The following is a 26,689-nucleotide window of genomic DNA, read 5'->3' on the forward strand; positions in this document are numbered from 1 at the left end:
GTGTCCACACTTTTTGTCTGTACTAATTTATAAAATATATATATATATATATTATATATATATATATAATTTCTATTTTGCAGTAATAAGAACAGACATGTCAGATCATCAGATATTCTGGCTTGCTGGATGTTTATTAAAAAAAAAACCCCAAACAAATGAGGCACTATAGGAGCGGATTACCTAATCTTGAGTTAAAGGGGTGGCCACACTGTGCTAAAAGGGTGATCCAAAGAACACATTAATTGTCAACCTAAATCTTTATCTATTTAAAGCTATAATCTAATGTATTTTCTAGTTTACTTTAATTAAATAATCCCTAACATTCCCGCACTACTGTAACTGCTTTATTTATCTTTACTACTTCCTTTTTTTTATGACACTTTGTTTGATAATCTCAGGGCATGATGGGATACTTTAACAAAGCATCATCAGGGACAGAGGCTTCAGTCACTCTGCCCCCTGAATGAAAAAGTGTTATCATTAACGCCCGTTTCCGGGGCTGGGTTATTCCAGCTGTAATGAGCATGTATCGTTTGTCATCTATGAAGATGCTCGGATCTGCTGCTGTATGGGGGTAATGTCCCCCAATTCTGTACTAGTGTCCCCCATCCTGGGCCCTTTCAAGGTATACATGTCCTCCAATTTGTTGTATGTCCCCCATCCTTGGCCCCTTCCTGATATATATGTCCTCATATCAATGGTTCCTTGGTATATTGTTCAATATTAGTGATCATCAATGACCCTCTCTATATCTATGGATACTCTCTTTTCTTGCAGAACAGTTTTGGTGTGCAATAAAAAACTAAAACACATCCAGAGGAAACCCAGACAAGAGCTTACTAACTTCATGGTCGGATTTTAAAACAGGATCCTGGCTCTTCAAGACAAAAATATTAACCAGTGATCCACTGCCCAGTCCTTAGAAATCCAGGACCAATTGGGTCCCATAAAGGCGGAGTTGAATGTGGTGCACCCTCTCCGGCGGCTAACATTAAGCCATTGTTCTAGCTGATGGACAGCGCATATTTTACAAAGCAACTAATATTTTTGAAAATCTGAACAATACCTTAAAAGGATTATCTGCTGCCCAACAAGAAGAAAGCGTCGGTATGAAACAATGATGAACGCAAGGCTAATGCCTCTGGACAACATCTGGAAAGCAAGTACTAGAGCGACAGCGAATTAATGAGGCAGCCAGGAAAGATGTAACAGTAACAGACATAAATGAAAGACGGGCGGTGAGAGGGCAGCTGAAGACTTCGGAGTAAAGGATCAAAAAACATCAAATCCGCTTTCTTCACAAAAACATCAAACAAGCGATGGGCCGCGCTGCATGCAGTCAGAAAATAGTCTAAGCGAATTACAGTCAGGACGACTTTTATTGAACTTCCGCTCATGAATTTCTAATAAGAAAAAAATAAATTCAAAGACTTTTTTTAATTTGAAAATTACAGCCAGTGATGTCAGCATCCAACTCCCAGTGTTAATAGAAATATGCATAATCCAGGATTTCTGCATTCAGTTCCATTATCCAGATATGAGGTATGTGAGGAGGTTCCGTAATGGCTTCAATTACACAAGTACAGAAGGTGGTCGCGTTGCTTGGAATCTGCCTTTGACTTTCTAATGACGCTGAATCAGTCCTTGGTTATTTAAAGGGAACCCGTCGGGTCCAATATGCACCCAGAACCATTAACAGTTCTGGTTGCATATTGCTAGTCCCTGCCTAACTGTCCCTGTATACACTAGCATAGATAAAGAGATCTTTAAAAAAAAGTATTTCTAAAGAAAGATATTTTGCCATATGCTAATGAGTGAGGGGACTAGTCCCCTGGGCGTTGCTTCCCTTGCTAGTCGTTTCCATTAGCATGTTAGTATGCCCCTGTGGGCGTGCTAACATGCTAATGAATGTGCAGCGTCAGAGGATGATCTCACTCACCTCTCCGGCACCATCGCTGCCAAACGCTGGATTTTGGCTCAGTGCACATGACCCCGGAGTTTGGGCATACGCACTATGAAGCTGGGTGTACGCGTCCCAGCTTCAAACTGAAGTAGTGCTCATGACCGGAAGTCTGGGATCAGGAGTACTGAGCCAAAATCCAGCATCGAGCGGTAATGGCAGTGGAGAGGTGAGTGAGATCTACTCTGATGCTGTGCAGTTATTAGCATGTTAGTACACCCCTGGGGGTATGCCAACATGCTAATCGGGCCGACTACCAAGGGAACTAACGCCCTTGTGATTAGTCCCCGCGCTCATTAGCATATGATATAAAAATATGCTATAAAATACTTTTTCTATAGATCTCTTTATCTATGCTACTAGATGCTGGGACAGTTAGGCAGGGATTAGCAATATGCACCCAGAACTGCTCGAGGCTCTGGGTGAATATTGCGCCTGAGAGGTTCCCTTTTAAAAGGGATTTTCCAAGAACTACATTGATCAAGAGAACAAATGGGCAGTGACAAATGATGGCCCTTTCACTACAGTATTTGGCATAATGTCAGCCCTGTGCCTGGTAACTTCAAGTGTATAGTGCCAACTTTGGCTAAGTTGTGGTTCTTGTTTTGTCACTAGGGGTAATCCAAAGGAGGGGAACATGATCACATAGAAAACCCCTTTTATAGGATTGCAAAACCCAGGATTCCCACAGAAATAATAATTAAAAGGATTGTCTACTATCATTCCCCATGGTTTGGCCCCATTAAAATAAAAAGTTTACTTGTGTCCCGTGCTGGCACCGTACAAAGATCGCATTCCCGAGGTTCACCTAAAGAGGCCAAACCAACAAGATTTTCATATATAAACTAAAGCCAGTGCTATACTGGCGCTATCATCATGATTCTATACATGCCTTTAGTTGAGCGATCAGATGGATACTTTCTGAAATATAGGCAAGTAAAGTTCATAAAATGCTATTTGATTGATAGCAGCTACAGAATATCTAATAGGTGGCTCCTGTCTGCCTGCCTGTCTTTACTGCCCCTGTCTCTGTTATTACATGGGGGAGGAGGGAGGAAGGAAGGACAGGCAGACAGACGGGGGAGGGAATAACTAGCAAAACCCAACCCATCTATTAGATATTCTGTAGCTGCTATCAATCGAGTAACAGTGTATTTCACAAACTTTACTTGCCTGTATATCAGGAACTATACATCCAATCTCACAACTAAAGGTATGTATAGAATCAACGTGATAGCGCCAGTATAGCACTGGCTTTAGTCTATATATGAAAATCCTGGTGGTTGGTCCTCTTTAAGGATGTGACTTCACTTGATCTCCGCGTCCAGTCACCACTGGCTTCTCTCTTCCTGCCTTTCAAAGTATGCATACTCAACAGGAAGTGAGAGTCGCAGCTGGCTGCTCACGTCTTGTTGATTACTTATATGTTCAAAGCCAGGAAGAGAGAAGCTGGTGGTGGGAGCGAGGCTCGTGTGACATCACAACCTCACGTGAGCCCTGGGAATGTGAGTGTCAAAACCTCTGGAATGGCACCAGCTCAGGAGGAGAGTATAGGCTTTATTTTAATGGGACCAAACATGGAGAATAAGAAGGGATTTTCCTAGTAGTAGACAACTCCTTTAAAATAAAATAAAAAAAAAAAAATCTCCCTTTCTTTGACCCTATTTGGTCTTTTATTATTAAGAGATGAATAAGGAAATCTTCTCTGTCTCAGGAGTTCAGCCATGTTCTCCTTCTCCTCACTGTTCTGTGTGTGGCTGTAGGACAACTGACTGTAGCAGAAATATCCCTGTGGTGCCCAGTCTACAGTAGGATGAAGGACCTCCACTCTGCTAAGGGGCCAGGGCTTCAGCTGGCATCCCGCAGAAAAAGGAAGTAAGTAGCACATCCATAAGCCACATCCAAATAACATTGCAATCTAAAAGGGAGTTCCTCAAATGGTAAGGTGCCAGTTACATCACACTGTGAAGAAAACTGAAAAGACAAAAGGTGCTAATAGGGTACTAACGTTACAAAACGTTTGTAGGAAAAATCAGACAATCGTGATGCAATGGTGTGCAAAGTTTTGTATTTGTCTACCTCAAAGAGCAATTACTTGTTTTCTAACAGCAAAAGTAAAAATTTGCTAAGAGAGAGGTATCAGCATGATTTTTACACAGGTGTGCCTTAGGCTGGCCACAATAAAACATGACTTTAAAATGTGCAGTTTTATCACACAGCAGAATGCTATAAATGTCACGAGTTTTGAGGGTGCATGTAATTGGCTGCTGACTGCAGGAATGTCCAGGGTGCTGGTGCCCATGAATTGAACATTCATTTCTCTACCATAAGCCGTCTCCTAAGACACTGCAGAGAATTTGCCAGTACATCCAATCGGCCTCACACCCGCAGACCATGTGTAAACCACATCTGCCCAAGACCTCAACATCCAGCATCTTCACCTCCAAGATCATCTGAAACCGGCCACTTGGACAGCTGCTGCAACAATCTGTGCATTACCAAAGAATTTCTGCACAAACGTCCGAAACCATCTCAGGAAAGCTCATCTACTGGTCGCCACCCTCATCAAGGTCTCCACCTAACTGCATTTCATCATCTTACCCAATTTGAATGGGCAAATGCTCACATTCAATGGCATCTGGCACACCTGTGCAATAATCATGCTGTGTAATCAGCATCTTGATATGCCACAAGTGAGGTGGATGGATTATATTGGCAAAGGAGAAGCACTCATTGACACAAATTAGGCACATATGTGAACAATATTTAACATTTTAGAGAAAAATTCCTTTTGTGTACATAGAAAAGTGTTAGATCTTGTAGTACAGATCATGAAAAATCGGAGAAAAACAAAAAAAAACAAAAAAAAAAAAAAAAAAAACACACACACACACACACTTCAAAAAATTAGGGTCACTTCGATATTTCCTCATTTTTGAAAGAAAAGCACATTTTTTTCAATGAAGTGAACATTAAATTAAACAGAAATACACTCAATACATTGTTAGTGTGGTTAAATGACTATTTTAGCTGCAAACGTCTGGTTTTTAAGGCAATATCTACATAGGTGTATAGAGGCCCATTTCCAACAACCACCACTCCAGTGTTCTAATGGTACATTGAGTTTGCTAACTGTATAGAAGGCTAATGGATATTTAGAAATCCCTTGAAAACCCTTGTGCAAGTATGTTAGCACAGCTGAAACCAGTTTTGCTGATTAGAGAAGCTATAAAACTGACCTTCCTTTGAGCTAGTTGAGAATCTGGAGCATTACATTAATTGGTTCCATTAAACTCTCAAAAATGGCCAGAAAAAGAGAACTTTCACGTGAAACTTGACAGTCTATTCTTGTTCTTAGAAGTGTAGGATATTCCATGTAAGAAATTGCCAAGAAACTGAAGATTTCATACAACGGTGTGTACTACTCCCTTCAGAGGAGAGCACAAACAGGCTCTAACCAGAGTAGAAAGACAAGTGGGAGATCCCGCTGCACAACTGAGCAACAAGACAAGTACATTAGAGTCTCTAGTTTGAGAAATCGACGCCTCACAGGTCCTCAACTGGCAGCTTCATAAAATAGTACTCGCAAAACGCCAGTGTCAACGTCTACAGTGAAGAGGCGACTCCGGGATGCTGGCCTTCAGGGCAGAGTGGCAAAGAAAAAAAACATATCTGAGACTGGCTAATAAAAAGGAAAATATTAATATGGGCAAAAGAACACAGACATTGGACAGAGTAAGATTGGAAAAAAGCGTTATGGACAGACGGATCGAAGTTTGAGGTGTTTGGATCACACAGAAGAACATTTATGAGACGCAGAACAACTAAAAAAACATGCTGGAAGAGTGCCGGACGCCATCTGTCAAGCATGGTGGAGATAATGTGATGGTCTGGGGTTGCTTTGGTGCTGGTAAAGTGGGAGATTTGTACAAGGTAAAAGGAATTTTGAATAAGGAAGGCTATCACTCCATTTTGCAATGCCATGCCATACCCTGGAACCAATTTCATCCTACAACAGGACAATGACCCAAAGCACACCTTCAAATTATACACGAACTAGTTAGAGAAGAAGCAGGCAGCTGGTATTCTATCTGTAATGGAGAGGCCAGCCTAGTCACCAGATCTCAACCCTATTGAGCTGTTGTGGGAGCAGCTTGACCGTATGGTGCGCAAAAAGTGCCCATCAAGCCAATCCAACTTGTGGGAGGGGGGAAGCATGGGGGGGGGGGAAATCTCCAAATTACCTCCGCAAATTAACAGCCTAAATGCCAAAGGTCTGCAAAGCTGTAATTGCTGCAAAGGAGCATTCTGTGCCGAAAGCAAAGTTTAGAGAAAATTATTACTGCAAGTAAAAATCATTATTTCCAGCCTCGTCAATGTCTGGACTATATCTTCATACACACACACACACACACAGTATATACACACATTATAATGTGTTATAATCTATTATAAATAGAAAATATACATATATACATATAATGTACAATATACATATGTATATTATATATATATATATATATATATATATATATATATATATATATATATATATATATATATATATATATATATATATATATATATATATATATATATATATATATATATATATATATATAATATACATAGAAAAAAGAGAATTTTGTTACTTACCGTAAATTCTTTTTCTTATAGTTCCGACATGGGAGACCCAAACCATGGGTGTATAGCTTCTGCCTCTGGAGGACACACAAAGTACTACACTCAAACGTGTAGCTCCTCCCTCCTAGCAAATACACCCCCTGGTAGCCAGTCCTAGCCAGTTTAGTGCAAAAGCTGAAGGAGGACATCCACCCACAAGTAGAGACAGAGCAAAACCCGGAACAACCGGAACCTCTGTCTACAACAACAGCCGGTGATAACACACGGAACAAGAAACCTGCCAACAGGCAACAGGGAGGGTGCTGGGTCTCCCATGTCGGAACTATAAGAAAAAGAATTTACGGTAAGTAAACAAAATTCTCTTTTTCTTCATCGTTCCTTATGGGAGACCCAGACCATGGGACGTTCTAAAGCAGTCCATGGGTGGGAATAAACAGAAAAACTGAGAAGTAGGCGAAACCTAACTTCACAAATGGGCTACAGCCACCTGAAGGATACGTCTGCCCAAGCTCGCATCTGCCGAAGCAAGAGCATGCACTTGGTAGTGCTACGAAAAGGTATACAGACTAGTCCAAGTGGCAGTCTGACAGACCTGCTGAGCCGTAGCCTGTGCCTGAAAACCTAAGAGGCACCGACAGCTCTGGTCAAGTGTGCCTTGATCCCCGGCGGGAGAGGCACTTGAGTACACTGGTAGGTATTGGGAAAAAGACCGACCTAAACCAACGAGCCAGGGTCGGCTTAAATGCCGAAAGGCCCTTACGCTGACCAGCGGTCAGCACAAAAGAAAGGTGCACCGCCTAAGAACAGCGGTGCGAGACACATCCAGAGTATGCAACGCCCTTTCAAAGCGATGAACAGGAGCCGGACAAAAGGAAGGCAGGGAAAATGCCCCGGTTAAGGTGGCAGCAACCACCTTAGGGAGAAAGTCCGGAGTCGGACGGAGAACCACCTTGTCTTGATGAAGGGAGGACTCCGAAGAGAGTGCAGCTAAAACAGAGACTCCCTTGAGGGAAGTCATGGCCACTAGAAAGACCACTTTCTGTGAAAGATTAAACAAAGAAACCTCCCTAAGAGGCTCAAAGGGGGGTTTCCGGAAGCTGTGGGGACCGAATTAAGGTCCCAGGGCTCCAAGGGCCGCCGGTAAGGCGGAATGATGTGAGATGCGCCCTGCATGAAGGAGCGCACCTGGGCCAGCCGGGCGATACGCCGCTGGCACAACACTGACAGAGCCGAGACCTGTCCCTTAAGGGAATTGAGGGATAGTGCTAGCTGCAGGCTGGACTGTAGAAGGGACAGGAGGGTCGGCAAGGCCAAAAGGGCCAAAGGATACTTCCGAGCTCGAGTCATAGTGGAGATGACTTCAGGAGGGATACCAGAAGTCGTCAAGATCCATGACTCAAACGCCACGCCGTCAAACTGAGAGCCGTAGGTTCTGGCGGAAGGACGGACCTCGTGAGGATCACCCGGGACGGAGCCAAAAAGGAGCGTCCCTGAGACAGAGGGGACGATGCCACCATTGAAATGAGCCCCTGGTCTGTGGCAAAGCCACCGCCCCGAGGAAGGAGGAAGTCCGCTTGTTCCGACAGCGGAAAATATCCAGCCGTAGAGGACGCAGATGGAACTGGGCAAGGGAATTGCTTCCATTGACACCACCATCTGATCCAGCACCTGTATTAGGTGCCTGATGGAACGACGTCGACCGCCAGCGGAGGAACTGCTGTTTGACTAAGGGCAGATTCACAAGTGCCGACAGAGTCTCGAATTGCGTTCCTGGGTCTGTGAACTTCTGGGTCGAAGTCAGAGTGGACTTGGACAGAATGACAAACCACCCGAATTGGTTAGAGTGGCGAGAGTGAGCGAGGCACTCCGCTAACAGTCTGCACTGGAAGAAACCCAGAGCAGAAGGCTGTCCTGGACAAAAAGATCACTGCCAACCCCTAGAGGTGCAGGACCGCAATCACAGCTGCCCTGACCTTGAGAATACTCGAGGGGCCGTGGCTAACCCAAAGGGAAGAGCCACGAATTGGACCACTCTGATTGCAAAACGTAGCCAACGCTGGTGTGAAACTGCGATTGGCATATGCAGATAGGCATCTCTGATGTCGATGGATGCTAGGGAATCTCCTTGGGTCAATGATTGATCGCAGAGACTCTATGCGAACCTGCCGCACCTGAACATGCTTGAGAAGCTTGAGATCCAGGTCGGAAGGCACCGCCCTCCTCAGGTACTAGGAATAGATTTAAGCAGAAATCTCAGAACCGTTCCCAGTCGGGAACCGGTACAATTACTCCAGTGGCCTGCAAGAATGCCACAGCCTGTGAGAAGGCGGCGGCCTTGGAGCAGAGGGGAGTTGACAGAAAAAATCTGTTTGGCGGGCTGGATAGAATTCTATCCTGTAGCCGTGGGAGATGGTATCTTGCACCCACTGATCGGAGACGTGTTAAAATCATACGTCGCCAAGTGGGAGAGCCTGCCACCGACCAAGGACGTTGCTGGCGTGGCCAGATAGTCAGGAGGAGGCTGACTTAGTGGCAGCATGTCCTGTGGTCTTCTCGCGCGCCATTTGTGGTTTACGATCATTGGCTGAGCCAGTGGGCGAGGCCGAGGGCTTAGAGAACGATCAGATGGAGGAACAAAAAGAACGAACCTCGACTGATTCCTGCCCTGGACAGGTTTCCTGGTTTAGGTTTGTGGCATGGAAGAAACTCTTCCCGCCAAGAGCTTCCTTAATAATTTCATCCAGTTGTTCCCGAACAGTCTGGTCCCAGCAAAAGGGAGCCCAGCAAGGAACTTCTTTAGAAGCATCCGCCGTCCACTTCCGAAGCCACAGGAGCCTGCGGATAGCGAGAAAATTAGCCGAGGCCACCGCAGTGCGGTGAGAGTCTCCAGCATGGCAGACATGGTATAGGATGAAAAGACTGAAGTCTGGAAGTTAAGGCAACCATTTCGGGCAAAGAGTCCCTATGAAGGAATGCATCTCCTCTAGAGAAGCAGAGATGGCTTTGAAAGCCGCACTGCTGCAAATGGGGAGAACGAGGCCCCTGCCGCCTCCATACAGATTTGGCTAGAAGGACAAACTGGCGGACAGCAAAACCGTAAGTGAAGAGCCATCAGCCACTGATACAACGTCCGGGCTGAGAGTCTAAACACCGGAGGGACCACCTTTGGTGAATGAGCCCACTCCTTGACCACCGCTGGTGGAAGGGGAAAACTGTCATCAGAACCACGCTTTGGGAAGCGTTTGCCAGAGCAGACTCTGGGCTTGGTCACAGTGGCCTGAAAACTGGAGTGGTTAAGGAACACACTCCTTATTCTCTTAGGCAAGGTAAACTGGTGGCCTGTTGCCAGAGAAGTTTGCTCCTCTGATACTGGCGGATTGAGGTCCAGTACAGAATTAATGTACAGTGGGATCCTTAGAGAGGTGCCGTCAGCCACTGATACAACTATCCGGGCTGAAATACTAGACACCGGAGGGACCACCCTTGGTGAATGAGCCCACTCCTTGACCACCTCTGGTGGAAGGAGGAAACAGTCATCAGAACCACGCTTTTGGAGCGTCTGTCAGGACAGGCTCTGGGCTTGGTCACAGTGGGCTGAAAACTGGAGTGGTTAAGGAACACACTCCTTGTTCTCTTAAGGTATACTGATGCCTTTCTGCCAGAGAGGGATACTCCCCTGATACAGGCGGATTGAGGTCCAGTACAAATATAATGGACGCAATCAAATCATTAGCATCTGCGTCACCTTCGGACAGATCAATGGTACATTAAGTAGCGTCCGAGCCCCCAGTAAAGACATCCTCCTCGTCCAGTGAGTCAGCTCGTGAATCAGAGCTGCGGGACGGGGAAGGACAGGGGACCCTGCGTCCCCATTTTAGGAGGACGGGGTCTGAAAACCAGATGAAGAGACCTCTAAGAGCTTGCTGAGCGAGCCGTAGCAGCAGAAGCGCCCTGAGAAGGGGGCTAATGCATGCTCAGCACCCCCGGAGCAGCTGGAGGACCCTGACGAGCCTCCAGGCTGAGGGACCACTGTGTTTATGTGCTCAGTACAGGCAGTACGAGTCTACATGCAGCATATTAAGAACAGCCTTGCAGCCTTGCTCTGATGTGAGACATGCTGCAGAAGTGGGGGCTCTGTGAGGGAATGCATCTCCAGAATGACCCCCAGCAGAGTATATAAACAGAGAATATAAGCAGCTGCACAACTGGAGGTTGTGGCTGCAAGACCGTTTAACATACATTTCTGTGCCCTCCAGTCCCCCAGCCCTGGCCCCCACTTGTCACAATGAGGTATCTCTGTGCCTATGCAGACACTGAGAACGCTGAGAAAATGGCGACCGGAGCGCAGGCGAGGGGGCGGGGCCTACTGAGAGCGGGCAAATGAGGTATACAGGGGAGGGAATCCTTCCTCAGTGAGGAGTGTCCGCTCCCTGTGCTGAACAGCCGCTGGGCGGAGCCACACTGTCCCTCTGCATGACTGACATGCAGAGGGAGTGAAATCGAAACTAGGCCTCAGGCGAAGCCGGGGCCTAGATTTAAACATGCGGCCAGCGTGCAGGCACCATCGGCGCGGTTCTCCAGTGAAAACTGGAGAACCGGCCGGAAATGTTACCCCAGACATATAACACACTCCCCCCAATAAATAAAGTACAAGGGACCCTGGAAAGACCACTTTCTGTGGTAAAAACGTCTCATACTTAGCTTTTGAGACGCAGGTGCCAGGTCCCTGGGGGGGGTTAAACGCTCCGTCCGACAGGATCCTGAACAGGGCTGCGGATGGAGACCGGTCTCCTGCAAAGCAGTGAGAACCGAGTTGGCTCCCACTTCAGCCAGAGCCCCAGGAGATGGTGAAGGAGCGCGGCATGTGAAGGCTCCAGCCTTGTAAAGTCAACCTTAACAGCACCGCCGACACAGTGGGGTGAGAAGGGACATGCCGGGAGTCCAGATTGGACCCGCTTTTCTTCCAAATCTTTGAAATCCAAAAAATCAAAAATCAAAAATCAGAGAATGCATGTGTGTGTGTGACCTCCTGAACACAAAGCATTGAAACTGGGACTGGCTACCAGGGGGTGTATATGCTAGGAGGGAGGAGCTACACGTTTGAGTGTAGTACTTTGTGTGTCCTCCGGAGGCAGAAGCTATACACCCATGGTTTGGGTCTCCCATAAGGAACGATGAAGAAATATACATATATATATAAAATATACATACATATAAAATATACATACATATAAAATATACATACATATAAAATATAAATATAAAATATACATATAAAATATACATATAAAATATTATATATATATTATACATACACACACACACTCTTTTCAGATATTGGATTACATAACTCCATTGGGAAGACATCAGAATTCAGTATTTCAGGAAATCAGACAGAAACCCCCAAAGGAGTAAAAAACAAGGACGAAGACAAGGTGTAATCACAGCCTTAGCTGTAACTGTAATCAAGAGTTTCCACAAAGTACTACTCTACGAAAAAAGAAAAATATTAAAATTCTACATTTTAGCTTTAGACATAGAAAAGATAGCCTCGGGTAACTCAGGACAAAAAATTAGAGCAAATTATAACTTCATGATTTCCATGTTATGTAACTTGAATTTTCCATGTACTCATTATGAATGTTTAAACATTTTCTTATTTAGAGCAGATTGTTTCCTTCAGTTATCAGATTCTGAATGTTACGAAATAAAACATTACGAGTCAATACGGCCTACAAGGCCACTTTTTCTCGAGGACAGCGATGATACATGAGATCCATTGTGAATTGTGACCCTCTTGCGCTCCACCAGCAGCACATTTGTGGTCTGTAGGATGCAAACTTCATCAATCAAAACAGAAGAAAAATGAAAGTTATAAAAAGAAGAAGCAAGCTTGTACTTACAATCACTTTGTCAACTTTTTTGTTCACCAGAGCATCCACTTTGGCATCAAGCTCTGCCTGGATTAGATCTCTTCTTCTCATCACTCCCTGAGACAAAATTGTACTAAAATTAATACATTAATGAGTCACAGAGGGATCTGTAATTAAATGTATTGCCATTCACAGCTGTCACATACTCCGTTTTTGGTATCTTCCATTTTTTATATACCACAAGCAATAAAATAGTAGATCATCATAAAATGACCAAATGACCTATTGTTTATATAACTCTAATTTTGCCCCAAATTGAAATACTACGTACAATGGCAAGAAAACGAGAGTCAAAAGGATTTGGAAATCTTATATCACCATATTTTATTCACAACAGAACATAGGACACAGATGAGGTGAACGTTAGACAATTTTCCATTTCAATTGAAAAAAAAAAACAAAAAAAAAAAAAACTGGAAACTGATGGCAGCAACACATCTCAAAAAATTGGGACAGGATCATGTCTGCCATTGCGTAGCATCATCTCTTATTAAAACAGTCTAAGAAACCAGGAAGTGAGGAGGCCAATGGCTAGAACGTTCGGAGAAGGTTTCCCCATTCTTGTCCGATGTAGGATTCTCGCTGTTCCACAGTCTAGGGTTTTTCTTTTTGACAAGATTTAATTTCATAATGTCCCAAATGTTTTCTATTGTTGAAAAGGTCTGGACTGCAGGCGGTCAGTTCATCACCTGAAAGCTTCATCTGTGAAGTCATGCTGTTGTTGTTGTGATGGATTAACTGAAATATACAAGGCCTTCCCTGAAATAGACTTTATGCTGAAGCATATGTTGTTCTAATACCTCTATATAATGCTTAGCATTGATCGGGCCTTTCAGGATGTGTAAAGGCCACGTCACACTAAGCAACATCACTAGCAACATCGCTGCTGAGGCACGACTTTTGTGACGTAGCAGCGATGTTGCTGTGTGTGACATCCAGCAACAACCTGGCCCCTGCTGTGAGGTCGCTGGTTGTTGCTGAATGTCCTGGGCCATTTTTTAGTTGTTGCTGTCCCGCTGTGAAGCACACATCGCTGTGTGTGACAGCGACAGAGCAACAACTGAATGTGCAGGCAGCAGGAGCCGGCTTCTGCGGACGCTGGTAACCAATGTAAATATCGGGTAACCAAGAAGCCCTTTCCTTGGTTACCCGATATTTACCTTGTTACCAGCGTCCGCCGCTCTCACGCTGTCAGTGCCGGCTCCCTGCACACATAGCCAGACTACACATCGGGTAATTAACCCGATGTGTACTCTGGCTAGGAGTGCAGGGAGCCAGTGCTAAGCGGTGTGCGCTGGTAACCAAGGTAAACATCGGGTTGCTTACCCGATATTTACCTTAGTTACCAAGCGCAGCATCGCTTCCACGCGTCGCTGCTGGCTGGGGGCTGGTCACTGGTTGCTGGTGAGATCTGCCTGTGTGACAGCTCACCAGCAACCCGTGTAGCGACGCTCCAGCGATCCCTGCCAGGTCAGGTTGCTGGTGGGATCACTGGAGCGTCGCTTAGTGTGACGGTACCTTAAGCTGCCCGTGCCACAGGCACCCAAGCAAACCCAAACCATCGGGGATGCAGGAACTGTGAGCTGATAAGCTGAATGATCCCTCATCTCAAGTCTGAAGAACACAATGTCCATGGTTTCCATAAAGAATTTAACATTCTGATTCACCTGACCACAGAACAGTTTTTCATTTTGCCTCAATCCACTTTAAATGAGCTATGGCTATTTAGATAAAGCTTTAGCTTGTATTTCTAGATTGAACGACAAACTGCATTTACAGACCATGATTTCTGGAAGTATTCTTGAGCCCAGGCAGTGATTTGTACAACTAAATCACATCTGTTTTTAATGCAATGTCGACTGAGGGTCCATAGATCCAATACTGATTGTCAGCCTGGTCTCTTGTGCACATAGTTTGGTCCCAAATCTCTGAATCTTTTGATGTCATGTCCTGTAGATAGGTGGATATTCACAAATCTTTGCAATTTTATGTTGAACATTTTATGAAATTATGCAACATCTTTTAGATGCCGTAATTGCCCTGCAGCCGTTTTTCATTAATACCACTTACTTTTTCAGCCTATAGTTTACAACATATTTTTTGCCAGTTTTGAAGAAAAAAAAAATTTACAGGCTCTGTCTTTTTTAATATGGGAGTCTATGGAAAACGGATCAGTTAATGAATTATCTTCCATTGGGAACTGATCCAGCACACAAAAAAATGGATCCTTTACTAATTAACCATCCGGATTAATTTCACTTGTAATCAGTTAACGGATCAGTTTTAACATTGACTCCCATGTTAAAAAAACGGATCCTGCAAAAATCTAAATTTTTTCAAAACGGACAAAAAAGTTGTGTTTGTACAACTTGTTTGCCAACAGATCCGTTCTAGTGGATCATTACTGGACATGTGAACTCAGTCTAAGCTACTACAGCAAGATCATTTTTTGTGGCCTCACATATTATATTCTAGTCTCCTGAAAATACACATCATTATAAAAACCTATAACCTATAATAATCTATGACTACATGTCACGCAGTGACTATGGTGAACTCAGGGAAGCCTATACTGTCCCTAAAGCAGGGTCTCCTGCACTCACCCTAACCCTGGAGATACCCTTGATGGTAGCGAGGTCCCTGTCACCACCTTAGGCCCTATCTCCTGTCCTTGTCTCTGATGTTATGTACCAACCCTCCACAACCCACTGCCCAGGACGACTGGGCAAGAACAGAAGACTGCACCCCACCAACAAATATGGATAAACAAGGGTAACCACAACAAACAAACTACTCATACATACGCCAACCACACACTAAGGAGCCACTAAAATGCACGAGTATAGAAAAAAGCAGCAAATTTCCAGCGCCAGGAGAAGCTTAATTAAAAATCCACTTTATTATGAAAAATAAAATAAAAAACAGCAGGTACAGCATATGTCGGATGGCTTACAGAACAACGCGTTTCGACGCTCAGGTCTTAATCATGTTCTGAGACCTGAGCGTCGAAACGCGTTGTTCTGTAAGCCATCCGACATATGCTGTACCTGCTGTTTTTTATTTTTTTTATTTTATTTTTCATAATAAAGTGGATTTTTAATTAAGCTTCTCCTGGCGCTGGAAATTTGCTGCTTTTTTCTATAATTGTACGGCTGCCTAGCCATATTCCGTGCGCAGGAATTGGATATTATCAGCAGGACGGTTGGTGAGCTGGACTTTTTCTCTTTTCTTAAAATGCACGAGGGTACATAACATAAAAGGGGGAAGAAAGCAGACTACTGGGAAACTATCATACAATAAAAAAACACACTTAAAACTGCTGCAGCAAAACACTTATGCAGCAGCCCAAAGCACAACAGAGAGAGAGAGAGAGAGAGAGAGAGAGAGAGTTCCACAACTCCTTCCACCTCCTGGCCAAGCTTCCAAGTGGTTGGAAATAACCGGGACCCTCTGGTGGATGTAGAGGATATTTATAGAACCTGGGCGGGGTCCCGACCAGAAACACCTGACCAGGAGTTAGGAGCTGCTAGAAGGAAACCTGGAATTAACCCTCTCCTCCCCAAAGGAAAGGGAGTTAATTGAATCAGCAGAGTCCCACAAGACAAAATGAGACTCTGACGACCCAGAGCATTTCACAAAACTCCACAAGAGAGGAAAGTCCGTGACACTACACTGCCATATGAGCAGATTCTATCCTCTCCTTGACCACTTTTCTACTAGACTAAGTTCATCTGGGAGAAGGGTCTTTACTACCAACAAATCATTATGTCACTCATTCAGTAAAGTTTAGTACACTCTTGTTTCATATTATGCATTAAAACAGTTTTTCCATGTATAATATACCCCCAGTAAAGACAATGGAGATTTTGTGTAATCGCATGAGAGTTCAGAGATGGCAGAAGACTGTAGAGTCTCTATGTTCGGATCATTGAAATGTTTAAAACAAAAATTGTAACAATTACTGGTGTCCAAAAAAATGCTTAAAGTGACAGATTGTAAGCCAATCAAATATACTTTATAAGTAGTAATAAAAGCACCTCACTCAAAAGGAGCGGGATTGATCCAAAAACAGCATACACACGGAGTACTATGTAGCTGACCATACATTGTTATTATGGCTAAATAGAGCCCTTCGTTAGTCCTGTGAAGATCAAGTGTTTGTTTTTTTTTTAAGTATTATTCTCACCCACATGATATTGAAATATAGCCAGATCACTTCTGTAACGCTTCCAGTTAGGTCCTGTCAACATTTATATGACTCCAAAAACACAAAGGCCTTGCAGCCCGTAATGAAGTATGCTGGAGGGTGGAAATGTGTAGATGCGCTCACCAGAGAGAGTCAGACGAGCCAGGAAAATGTGAATTAAAAGACAAGGCTTCTGGAAAAGGCTGTTAGAAGATGGGTAGACTGTGGCTATGAATTTACACACGTGGCCATCAACAATAATGTGCTAGCCTTTGGTATTCACTTGTGAATTTTGAGGTTACAGGGGTTGTCTCAACTTCTTACACATCTAATCTTCTTACTCATGAGAAAGTGCTTGAAAATATAAGCAACTTCGCAATTTATCCCTTTTAAAAAAAAAACTTTATGGTCAAGAACAGAGGTAATATTACTTTAATGGTTTACTGCTCATGGCTTAGATTTTGGGGTCAGCCGTGGCCAGTCTCTTCAGCAAAGAGCGCAGTGCACAGCACTGAAGATGGTCAGGTCACTGGATCCCGTGCTGCTCCAAAGCTCCCAAGATAAAGCTAGACATGGGAAATCACAGTTTGGGCCAATGGTTCTACTATGCAGCTGGTTCAAACGGTCACCAGAGATCCTCAAAGACAAAACATGAGAAGACCTCTTGAAAATTTGCCAAAAAAAAGACATTCCCACATGAATATCTTACCACCAGTGACCATTCAGGTAATAATTAAGAATTTTGCAATTTTTCATTGGTCTTGGGTTAAGAAGTATTTTTCTAGAGTAAACTTAACACAGCCATATGCTTAAAGTAAAAGTCAGACAAAAGATCTGTATCCCAATCCCCCAAACACATGGACACAAGGCTTCGATGTGCATGTCTTCCAAATGGTGAGAGGTAAGTAAGCTGCTGACCAGACACTTTTGGCATTGCTTCCTCTCCCTGTCCCAACTGGCAACTTCCTTCAGGGTGGAGAGTTGGGAAACCCAACACCTTTGATCGTTAGTGAATTGGGGAGACAATGTTTTTGGCCATCTTTAATTTTTTTATAGGTAGCAGAATGATGGTGCTCAGTTTTTTTGGATGTTGATGCAAATTAAACCCTATTCACATAATGGTAGACCTGTGGTGACGGCATTCGACTGCGGTCTTTAGTGTGAATTCTTCCAGGTGGCCACACTAAATGAAAGTAGGTAAGTAAGGTGAAGATGATGGCACATAAATGGCATTGCTGCTCCAACATATACAATTGCAAACAAAATGACTCAGCCACCATTGTCAATTAGATTTGTCAGCAAAATTTACAAACTTTCTGTTTGCAATAAACCAAACGAGCAGAGCACCTTTGGCTGCAAAAATGATGAATAGCCAGACACCAGCTTCTGACAGCGTGCCTGAGGAATCTTGGCTTGCAGTTCACTAAAATTCATGGGTTTGTGTGTTGCAACCACTGACTCCTAATATCATCAAGGATTTTCTATGGATTTATGAGGTATGCTTGGGATTATTGTCCTTTTGGAAGGTCCTGTGACACCCCAACTTCAGGATTTTACAAGAGGAATGATGTTTTCTTGTAAGATTTCCTGATACTTGATTGAAACTATCTTACCCTTTACATGCTGTAGGTTTTTAGTGCCAGAGGAAGCATAGCAACTTTTTATCAGTGAACCATCGCCATGCTTTCCTGTAGGTCACTATCATGAGCCTCTATTTTTTTTTTTTTTACTTTTTTGCACAATGAAGCCACCAACATGCTTCACTGTAAGCATCGGTGAGTCATTGCTATGCTTCCCTGTAAGCATTGCTGAGTCACCTCCATGCTTCCCCTTAGGTATCACTGAGCCACCTCCATGCTTCCCTGTAGGCATTGCTGAGCCACCTTCATGCTTTCATGTAGACATTGCTGAGCCACTGTCATGTTTCCCTGTAGCAGTCACTAAGCCACTGCCACGCGTCACTGTCAATATTACCGAGACCCCGCCAAGCTTTCCTGTAGGCAATAGCGAGCTACTGCTATGCTTCACTGTAGGCACTGGTTAGCATCCTACATGCTTCCCTGTAGGCATTGCTGAGCTACTAGCATGCTTCACTGTGAACTCACCATGCCCCACTGTAGGCATCACCAAGACCCCCCCCCCCCCCACATGCCTCGCAGTAGGCATTACCGAGCCATCACCATGCTTCACTGTTGACAGGGTGCTCTTTTTAGTGTATGCTTCGTTCTTCATTTCGTCTCCCTACCACTCATCCACAGATTTGAGAAGTTCAAGTTTTGTTTAATTGCTCGAGAGAACAGAAACCCAGACATTTGGTAGCATTTTTATGTGTTTTTAAGTTTTTCAACAGAGTGAAATAAATCTGAGACTGCAGTACCTAAAATAAGTGGCATTTTGTGCTGAATTTGAAGAAATCACTTGTTATATTAGATGTGTTGTGCTATTTAGATTGTTTCCGTTACACTGCAGAAAGCAAAAAGTTTGTAAATTTTGCTAATAAACCTAATCAAGTTTTAATAATTTTGACTGCAACTGTAGGTACCTCAAGTCAGTAGAATACCTAGTTTATTATGCAGATTGTCACCATTCACATCAGTCCCTGTCCTCAGGTGGTTTGCAATTTACTTTCCTTATTTTAGATTTACATGCCATGCACATCAGGGTCAAAGCATAGGAAAAATAGTCTCAATTTATTTTTGGACTCGTGAAGACATTAAAGTAACCCTCGGAATCTGACACCAACACAGGAAGAACATACAACCTCAATGCAGATGTGGTCTTCAAGGCACCAGTGCAACTATAACGTCCATCTTTATAAATGGTTAGGATGCCTATCAGAGTTGAGCAAATTTCCCGAAATTAGATTTAGGAAAAATTCACATCTAATAAATTCCTCCACCGCTCTGTTTATTGGTTCTTTGATGAACATTCCACCAAACCCGAAAAGCAAATCTGAGGATCGGCAGTGTATTGACAGGAACAGGAGGGGGTGAAAAGAAGTAGAGCGTTTTGGTTTTTTTAACCCCTTCTTGGTTGGCTGCCATTTTGCTTGATTCGTCCATAGTGATTCACCCCCCCCAAAAAATTGTATTTGGGTGAATCAAAATTTTATGTAAAATTCAAAGCTAAAAGTGAGTTTGATTCACTTATAAATAATGCCTGGTGACTGCAGCGTGTTCTTCACAGTCAGTGTTGCAATTCATATAACTCATCATAGACTGGACTAATATAGGGGGCATTTTTCATTTAGAATAATTCACATTGACAAGTTCACTTTAACAGTCATGCAATAGCTAGCAGCGCTGAAAAATTTATCAGGGACGGAACGCTACTCAAACATCCAAGTCACAAGTTTAATCTGCTAATCAGGTTACTGCCGCCGACTCCATGCAATCCCCAGTGTAACATAAAACATCCATAGTTCTGCAGTACTTACAGAAAGGGTTTCACTGTATAGAACATATTCATGAATAATTGGAATCAGGTCATTGGAGAGCTTCGAATTTAAGGCTTCGGTCACCTTGCAGCACTTGTCAATGCAGCCTGCCACCCCTCTCAGGGGGTCCACCAGGTCCTCTTCAGAGGCGGACCACAAGGTATAGATAGGACCATATTCTTTCATCTCCTCATAATAATCTATGGAGAAATATATGAGCTTTAGAATAACAGTTGAACAAAAAATGTTTTGCCGAGAAGTTTCTATTTAAATTGGTGTCAAGATTATTAGGCGGCGTACCCACGATCAGGGTTTGCAGAGTTTTGGATGCAGCGTGTTTTTGCTGCATGCGTTGTACAGTTAAAGTACAGGGGATGGGATTTATAGAAATCCCATGCCCACTGTGGTTCTTTTTTTTGCAGCGTAAACTGACATGTGTTGTGGCTTCCCGAGCCAATTTATGCTTGGGTAGACGCGAGTGTTCTAGGAAGCGAGAACACAGCGAAAGTCCGCAGAGACCAGAACCCTGATCATGGGCATGGACGCTGCATTCTCAGGCGGACAACACTCATGTCTATGATGCAGTGTCTCCTTATCGCTACAAGGTACTCAAAGAGGTGGTTCGCTACTCTGCAATAGTAGCCACATCTCTGTAAGGCCGGTTTTAGACGTCCATGTTTAAATCAGGTACAAGTCACATGCATGGTTATGGTCATACGTGTGCCACGCGTGTGTCATGTGTGTGTCACACATATATCACACATGTGACATTGTGTTTGCATATGTGTCACACGTACTGGAGAAAACACAGGTCTAATAAAAATATTTTCTATATTTAGCTGTTTCCAGCGCTGTTTTTTTCGGCCCTGCTGCCTCCAGCTCCTGACCGCCACTCATTATATTTATTGATTATTTACCACAGTGAGGAGCTGGAAGCCGGTGCATCGCGGGGACAGCACTGGGTACAGCACCGCCGAGGACAGCATCGCGGGGACAGGTGAGTATTCACAAAGCAAGCATTGTGTGTGCAGTGACATCCAGGAGGTCATTGGAGTTCCCAATGAACTCTGATGACATTCTGATGACACCCCCGTAACAGCGGGTGTCAGGACGGTGACTTCACGGTTAATTAGAGTTCATTGGGAACTCTGATGAGTCATCAATGCTGTCACCACGATGCTCCGGCTTCCAGGTCCTCACTGCGTGCGCGCACACACGCACACGCGCACACACACACACACACATAGCAGACACATGGATACACCGAGCACATACACACACATAGCGCACATGCATGTATACACTGAACACACACACGCGCGCGCACGCGCACACGCACGCACGCAACTGGATACTCACCTGTCCCCAATGATGCGGTCCCCAGCGCTGCTGCTGCTTCCAGCTCTGCAGTGCAGTGAATATTCAGTGAGTATATTGAGCGGCGGTTAGGAGCTGGAGGCAGTAGAGCCGGAGTCCGCACCGCTGAATACAGGTGAATATAGAAAATCTTTTTATTTAAAAGGCCCCTGTTTTCTCCGGTACGTGTCACATGGATGACATCAGTGTGCGATTCGTGCGACACCCGTGCTGCCGGATTAAAGACTGATATGTCTGCGTGTGCACGTGCGGGGTCGTGAGGGGGCGGGGGGGTGTCACACGGTCCGTGTGAAAACATGGCCGTGTGAGTAACAGAATAGAACAACAAGGGTACGTGTGGGGTACGTGTGGTATCCGTGTTAAAAACGAATGTCACACGTACCTGAAACACGGACGTCTCTGTACCAGCCTCAAACTGATAATGAAGGCTTTCTCTACATACCTAGTTCAGCCAATTGTGCCTCTGAGCAGCGCTATTGCGATCCACTAATCCCCATTAAGTGACCCCCATGGGCTCCGTGACCTTTGAGATCTGGTGATGTCATGTCAACTTCCATTTGACTCAACATCACCGAGGCGGCCCCAGTCTTCTTGAATGACTGGGCTATGGGTAGAGTTTCACCACAGGTCTCAGCCCAGCATTACTGCTAGACATCGCTCCTGCTTGTGGCGCTCTGCAGCGAAGGAGAGTACACGCAACATGCTGGTTAGTGACGAGTGGTGATACTCTGCCCATAGCCCAGCATTTTTTGCGCCATTTTCGGAAACCCGTAGCGTTCTAATTTTTCTGGATCTATGGCTCACTGACTGCTTATTTTTTGCGTCTCAAGCTGACGTTTCTAATGGTACCAAAACTTGCGGCGACCAAAAAATGTAATTTTGTCGTTTGGAATTTTTTTGCCGCTACGCCATTTACTGATCAGATTAATTGATTTTATATTTTGATAGATCGGGCATTCCTGAACACGGCGATATCAAATGTGTATATTTTTTATTTTTTTAACCCTTTAATTTTCAATGGGGAGAAAGGGGGGGTGATTTGAACTTTTAGGTTTTTTTCGTTTTTTTTATTTTTTAAACATTTTTTACTTTTTTTTTATTTTAATAGTCCCCCTACGGGGCTACAGTGATCAGCAATCCGATCGCTCTGCCCTATCTGCAGATCTCAGCTACACAGCTGAGAACTGCAGATATGGTGCTTTACTTTCAATGCCGGCTGTATTCCGGCATTGAGAGGAAGTCACTCATGCTGGCTACAGGCGTCATCACATGACCCTGTGATACCATGGCAACCACCGAAAGTCACGTGATCACGCACATGACTTCCGGTGGCGGTAAGTAAACTTGGCAGCGAGATGTAAGGGGTTTAAATGTTCCGGGTGGAATGCGATTCCACTCGGAACACGCAGGCACACATGTCAGCTGTTGAAAACAGTTGATGTGCGCGGATCACCACTATCTGCCCGCGGCATGGGGCGGAGACTAACCTCACACACTCCATGACGGAAAGATCTGTCATGGGTCGTGAAGTGGTTAAAGGGAACCTGTCAGCATGTTACAGATGGAAATGGTGGTATGGTCCTATGGTCCTAGAGGAGTTTGCGCCTCAATAAGAAGATTCCTTTTTTGTAGAGATCAGGTGTGGCAGTCATGAGAAATCCACATGCAAATCAAGCTAGAAGTGCACTGGGGGCAGCAACAGGGGAAGTGCACTGACACACCCTATCTGCACGTCCTGCCTGGTGTGCAAGTGACCTGTAGATCTCTCATTATCAGTAATTACATTTGTATTGGGGGGGGGGGGGGATGGGAGGAGCCCCATTTAGCCATGTCACTGCATCCAAATGTAAAAAAGTGCAGACAGGTTCTCTTTAAAGAGCATCAGCCACTTAAAGGGGATGCCCATGATTTGAAAAAGAAAAAAAAAAGGCTAAAAAAAGGCTCTCCTTTGTTTCCAAAAACAGTGTCATGCTTATTTCCGAATCCTGAAAAAAGCCCTTTAAGCACAATCTAAAGATTTTACTGGTATTTTTTTGCTTCAACATTGCTAAAAATGTAGTTCAGCTGTGTAATTTAATTACATTGGGTGATGACAACCCCCATGGGCACAGGTATCGCTTTTCATAATTCCGGAATTAGAACATCTGCATTACTTATGCGAGGATCCACTAGGGATATCCGGGCAGTCGTCCATGGAAGCCGCAGTTTACGAGTAAAGACATCACTTTATTGTGAAAATGTCACAGGTAAAATGGATTTCAGTCCGCGAGCTCCCAACATTTCTGCCAGAAGCAGTATTAAATAAATTCAGTCTTCTCTTCAGATTGTCCCTAAGTCAGGCACACAGTTACTGAATAATAGCAGGAGCCTCGTCTACAGGGGGATGTATAGTATAATAAATGCAGCTTCATGGAAATGATTAAAGTTGAATTGCAATAGCACACAGAGCCTGAGGACAGGTATGGCAAGGTTTCTGGAAGAAAGCAGCCATGCTCCCCTCTAGTCTCAGGAGCAGAACTCCCCTTTCTGATCCAGAATTTTGTTCTTCTGCCTTGACAGACTACAGGCTTTGAGTCAGTCTAGTCTACAATTGGGGAAGAAGGTATAGAATAATACAGTACTTTAGTAAAATTGTCTTTACACACCTAAGTTTCACCATTGATCTTAGAACGGACCAGCCATTGGTCTACGGACCAGCCATTGGTCTACGGACCAGCCATTGGTCTACGGACCAGCCATTGGTCTACGGACCAGCCATTGGTCTACGGACCAGCCATTGGTCTACGGACCAGCCATTGGTCTACGGACCAGCCATCCATTGGTCTACTGACCAGCCATCCATTGGTCTACTGACCAGCCATCCATTGGTCTACTGACCAGCCATCCATTGGTCTACTGACCAGCCATCCATTGGTCTACTGACCAGCCAGCCATTGGTCTACTGACCAGCCAGCCATTGGTCTACTGACCAGCCATCCATTGGTCTACTGACCAGCCAGCCATTGGTCTACTGACCAGCCATCCATTGGTCTACTGACCAGCCATCCATTGGTCTACTGACCAGCCATCCATTGGTCTACTGACCAGCCATCCATTGGTCTACTGACCAGCCATCCATTGGTCTACTGACCAGCCATCCATTGGTCTACTGACCAGCCATCCATTGGTCTACTGACCAGCCATCCATTGGTCTACTGACCAGCCATCCATTGGTCTACTGACCAGCCATCCATTGGTCTACTGACCAGCCATCCATTGGTCTACTGACCAGCCATCCATTGGTCTACTGACCAGCCATCCATTGGTCTACTGACCAGCCATCCATTGGTCTACTGACCAGCCATCCATTGGTCTACTGACCAGCCATCCATTGGTCTACTGACCAGCCATCCATTGGTCTACTGACCAGCCATCCATTGGTCTACTGACCAGCCATCCATTGGTCTACTGACCAGCCATCCATTGGTCTACTGACCAGCCATCCATTGGTCTACTGACCAGCCATCCATTGGTCTACTGACCAGCCATCCATTGGTCTACTGACCAGCCATCCATTGGTCTACTGACCAGCCATCCATTGGTCTACTGACCAGCCATCCATTGGTCTACTGACCAGCCATTGGTCTACTGACCAGCCATTGGTCTACTGACCAGCCATTGGTCTACTGACCAGCCATTGGTATACTGACCCAAACTCAACAGCCTCATAGGAGATGACATCTCACAAGAGAAGGTCATGAACGGCTGGGTCAGAACACCCATGGATTGGCCGGTCCATACATTTTGGTCCATGTGTGAAGCCAGACTAAAAGTCAAATTACTAGCAGAACTAAAAAATCAAAATGAAGTTGACGAGTAGGTCAATGTTCCTTGTAAAGTTAACCCTGTAACGAAATATTGTGTACCTTTTTCTTCTTTATAGATTCTTTGCGACACTTTGTCCAACACTGATATTTTTTGGCTAAAAGCTTCTACATATTCTCCCAGTTCCACAAATTCATCGGGGCGATTTTTCACTCCCCTGACAGAAGACGCCACAGCTTTGATTGTCTGCCCCATTCTGCTGAGTAGGCCAGGACCCTGTTTTTTATGAGACGTCAGCTCCTGAAGGGAAGAAGGCATAAAAGACAAATGTCCATTAGGTAGGGGAGGGAGATGTAAGCACTGCTCTCCCCCAAAAATTACTCATGCTTTAGGGGTCTGATTTGTCAAGTGTAAAATACATTACTGAGCATGTTATATTCTGTACCTGCTTCTATGAAAATTGGGTGACAAGTAATGATGAGCTAGGGTGCTTGGGTGTGTTTGGTGCTCGACCATGCTTGGTGCTCGGCCGGGTATATGTGTCATTCATGAAAGATCCAACACAACGTGCCAGCTTCCTTCAGTGAAGGATTGGATCCGGCACGGCATTGAGAGCCACTTGCAGTCTATGAATGGCTCTTTTGGGGTAAAAACGTTTTCAGATTCAGTGTATAAAAAAAAAAAGAAAAAAAAAACCATGGCTGGCTGAATGTGAGCTGGACTGCCCAAACATTGACTTCCATAATACTTGTTACCCAAGTCGAGTCCATCAGAGCGTCCGACCTGCTCAGCTTGAATAAAGAGCACGGCTCATCATTAGTGACAACCAATAAAGTCAACACTACAGGTGTCTGGAGGCTTGTCAATCACTGTTCACAGAACCACTTAGGTGGAGGAGCCACATAAGCGCTGCAGCCAAACAACAACCACTGATGAAAGAATCAACCATGCAGAATGAAATGTGAACAATGCAGCCAATCAGCAGTTGCCGATTTGCAGCAGCAGTCAAAAGACCGTCATCAGATTGCTGATGCCTGAAGACAGACGATTGATGGAACCAACCCAGAGGGTGAGGATCTTTTATTAATCTACTTTCCTGGGTCCACTAATGGACAACTGCTTTAAAGGGGTTGTCCACTACTTTGGCATTGATGGCCTATCCTTAGGATAGGTCATCAATGTCTGATCGGCTGGGGTCAGACATGCCGTACACCCGCCGACCAGTTGCTCTCGGTCCCGGTGGCAGCAGCAGGTGGCTGGAAATGCTCGGTTCCGGCCAGTTACTGCACATCCGCCTCCCATTCTAAACCATTCCAATCAATAGGAGGCAGATGTGCAGTACCCGG

General features: G+C 44.6%; 1 protein-coding gene across 1 annotated transcript in view; it reads right to left on the bottom strand.

The window, feature by feature from the left end:
- SNX7 (sorting nexin 7) overlaps positions 1-26,689 on the bottom strand; it is a 130,787-nt gene that overhangs the window by 31,759 nt on the left and 72,339 nt on the right. Inside the window, exons 5-7 of the mRNA XM_075321042.1 lie at positions 25,445-25,643; positions 20,163-20,362; positions 12,511-12,597 (exon numbers count right to left, since the gene is read on the bottom strand). Of these exons, the coding sequence (XP_075177157.1) occupies positions 12,511-12,597; positions 20,163-20,362; positions 25,445-25,643 (486 nt within the window). The remainder of the gene's footprint in view (positions 1-12,510; positions 12,598-20,162; positions 20,363-25,444; positions 25,644-26,689) is intronic.

Source organism: Anomaloglossus baeobatrachus, chromosome 8 (genome assembly GCF_048569485.1).
Source record: "Anomaloglossus baeobatrachus isolate aAnoBae1 chromosome 8, aAnoBae1.hap1, whole genome shotgun sequence".
NCBI lineage: Eukaryota > Metazoa > Chordata > Amphibia > Anura > Aromobatidae > Anomaloglossus > Anomaloglossus baeobatrachus.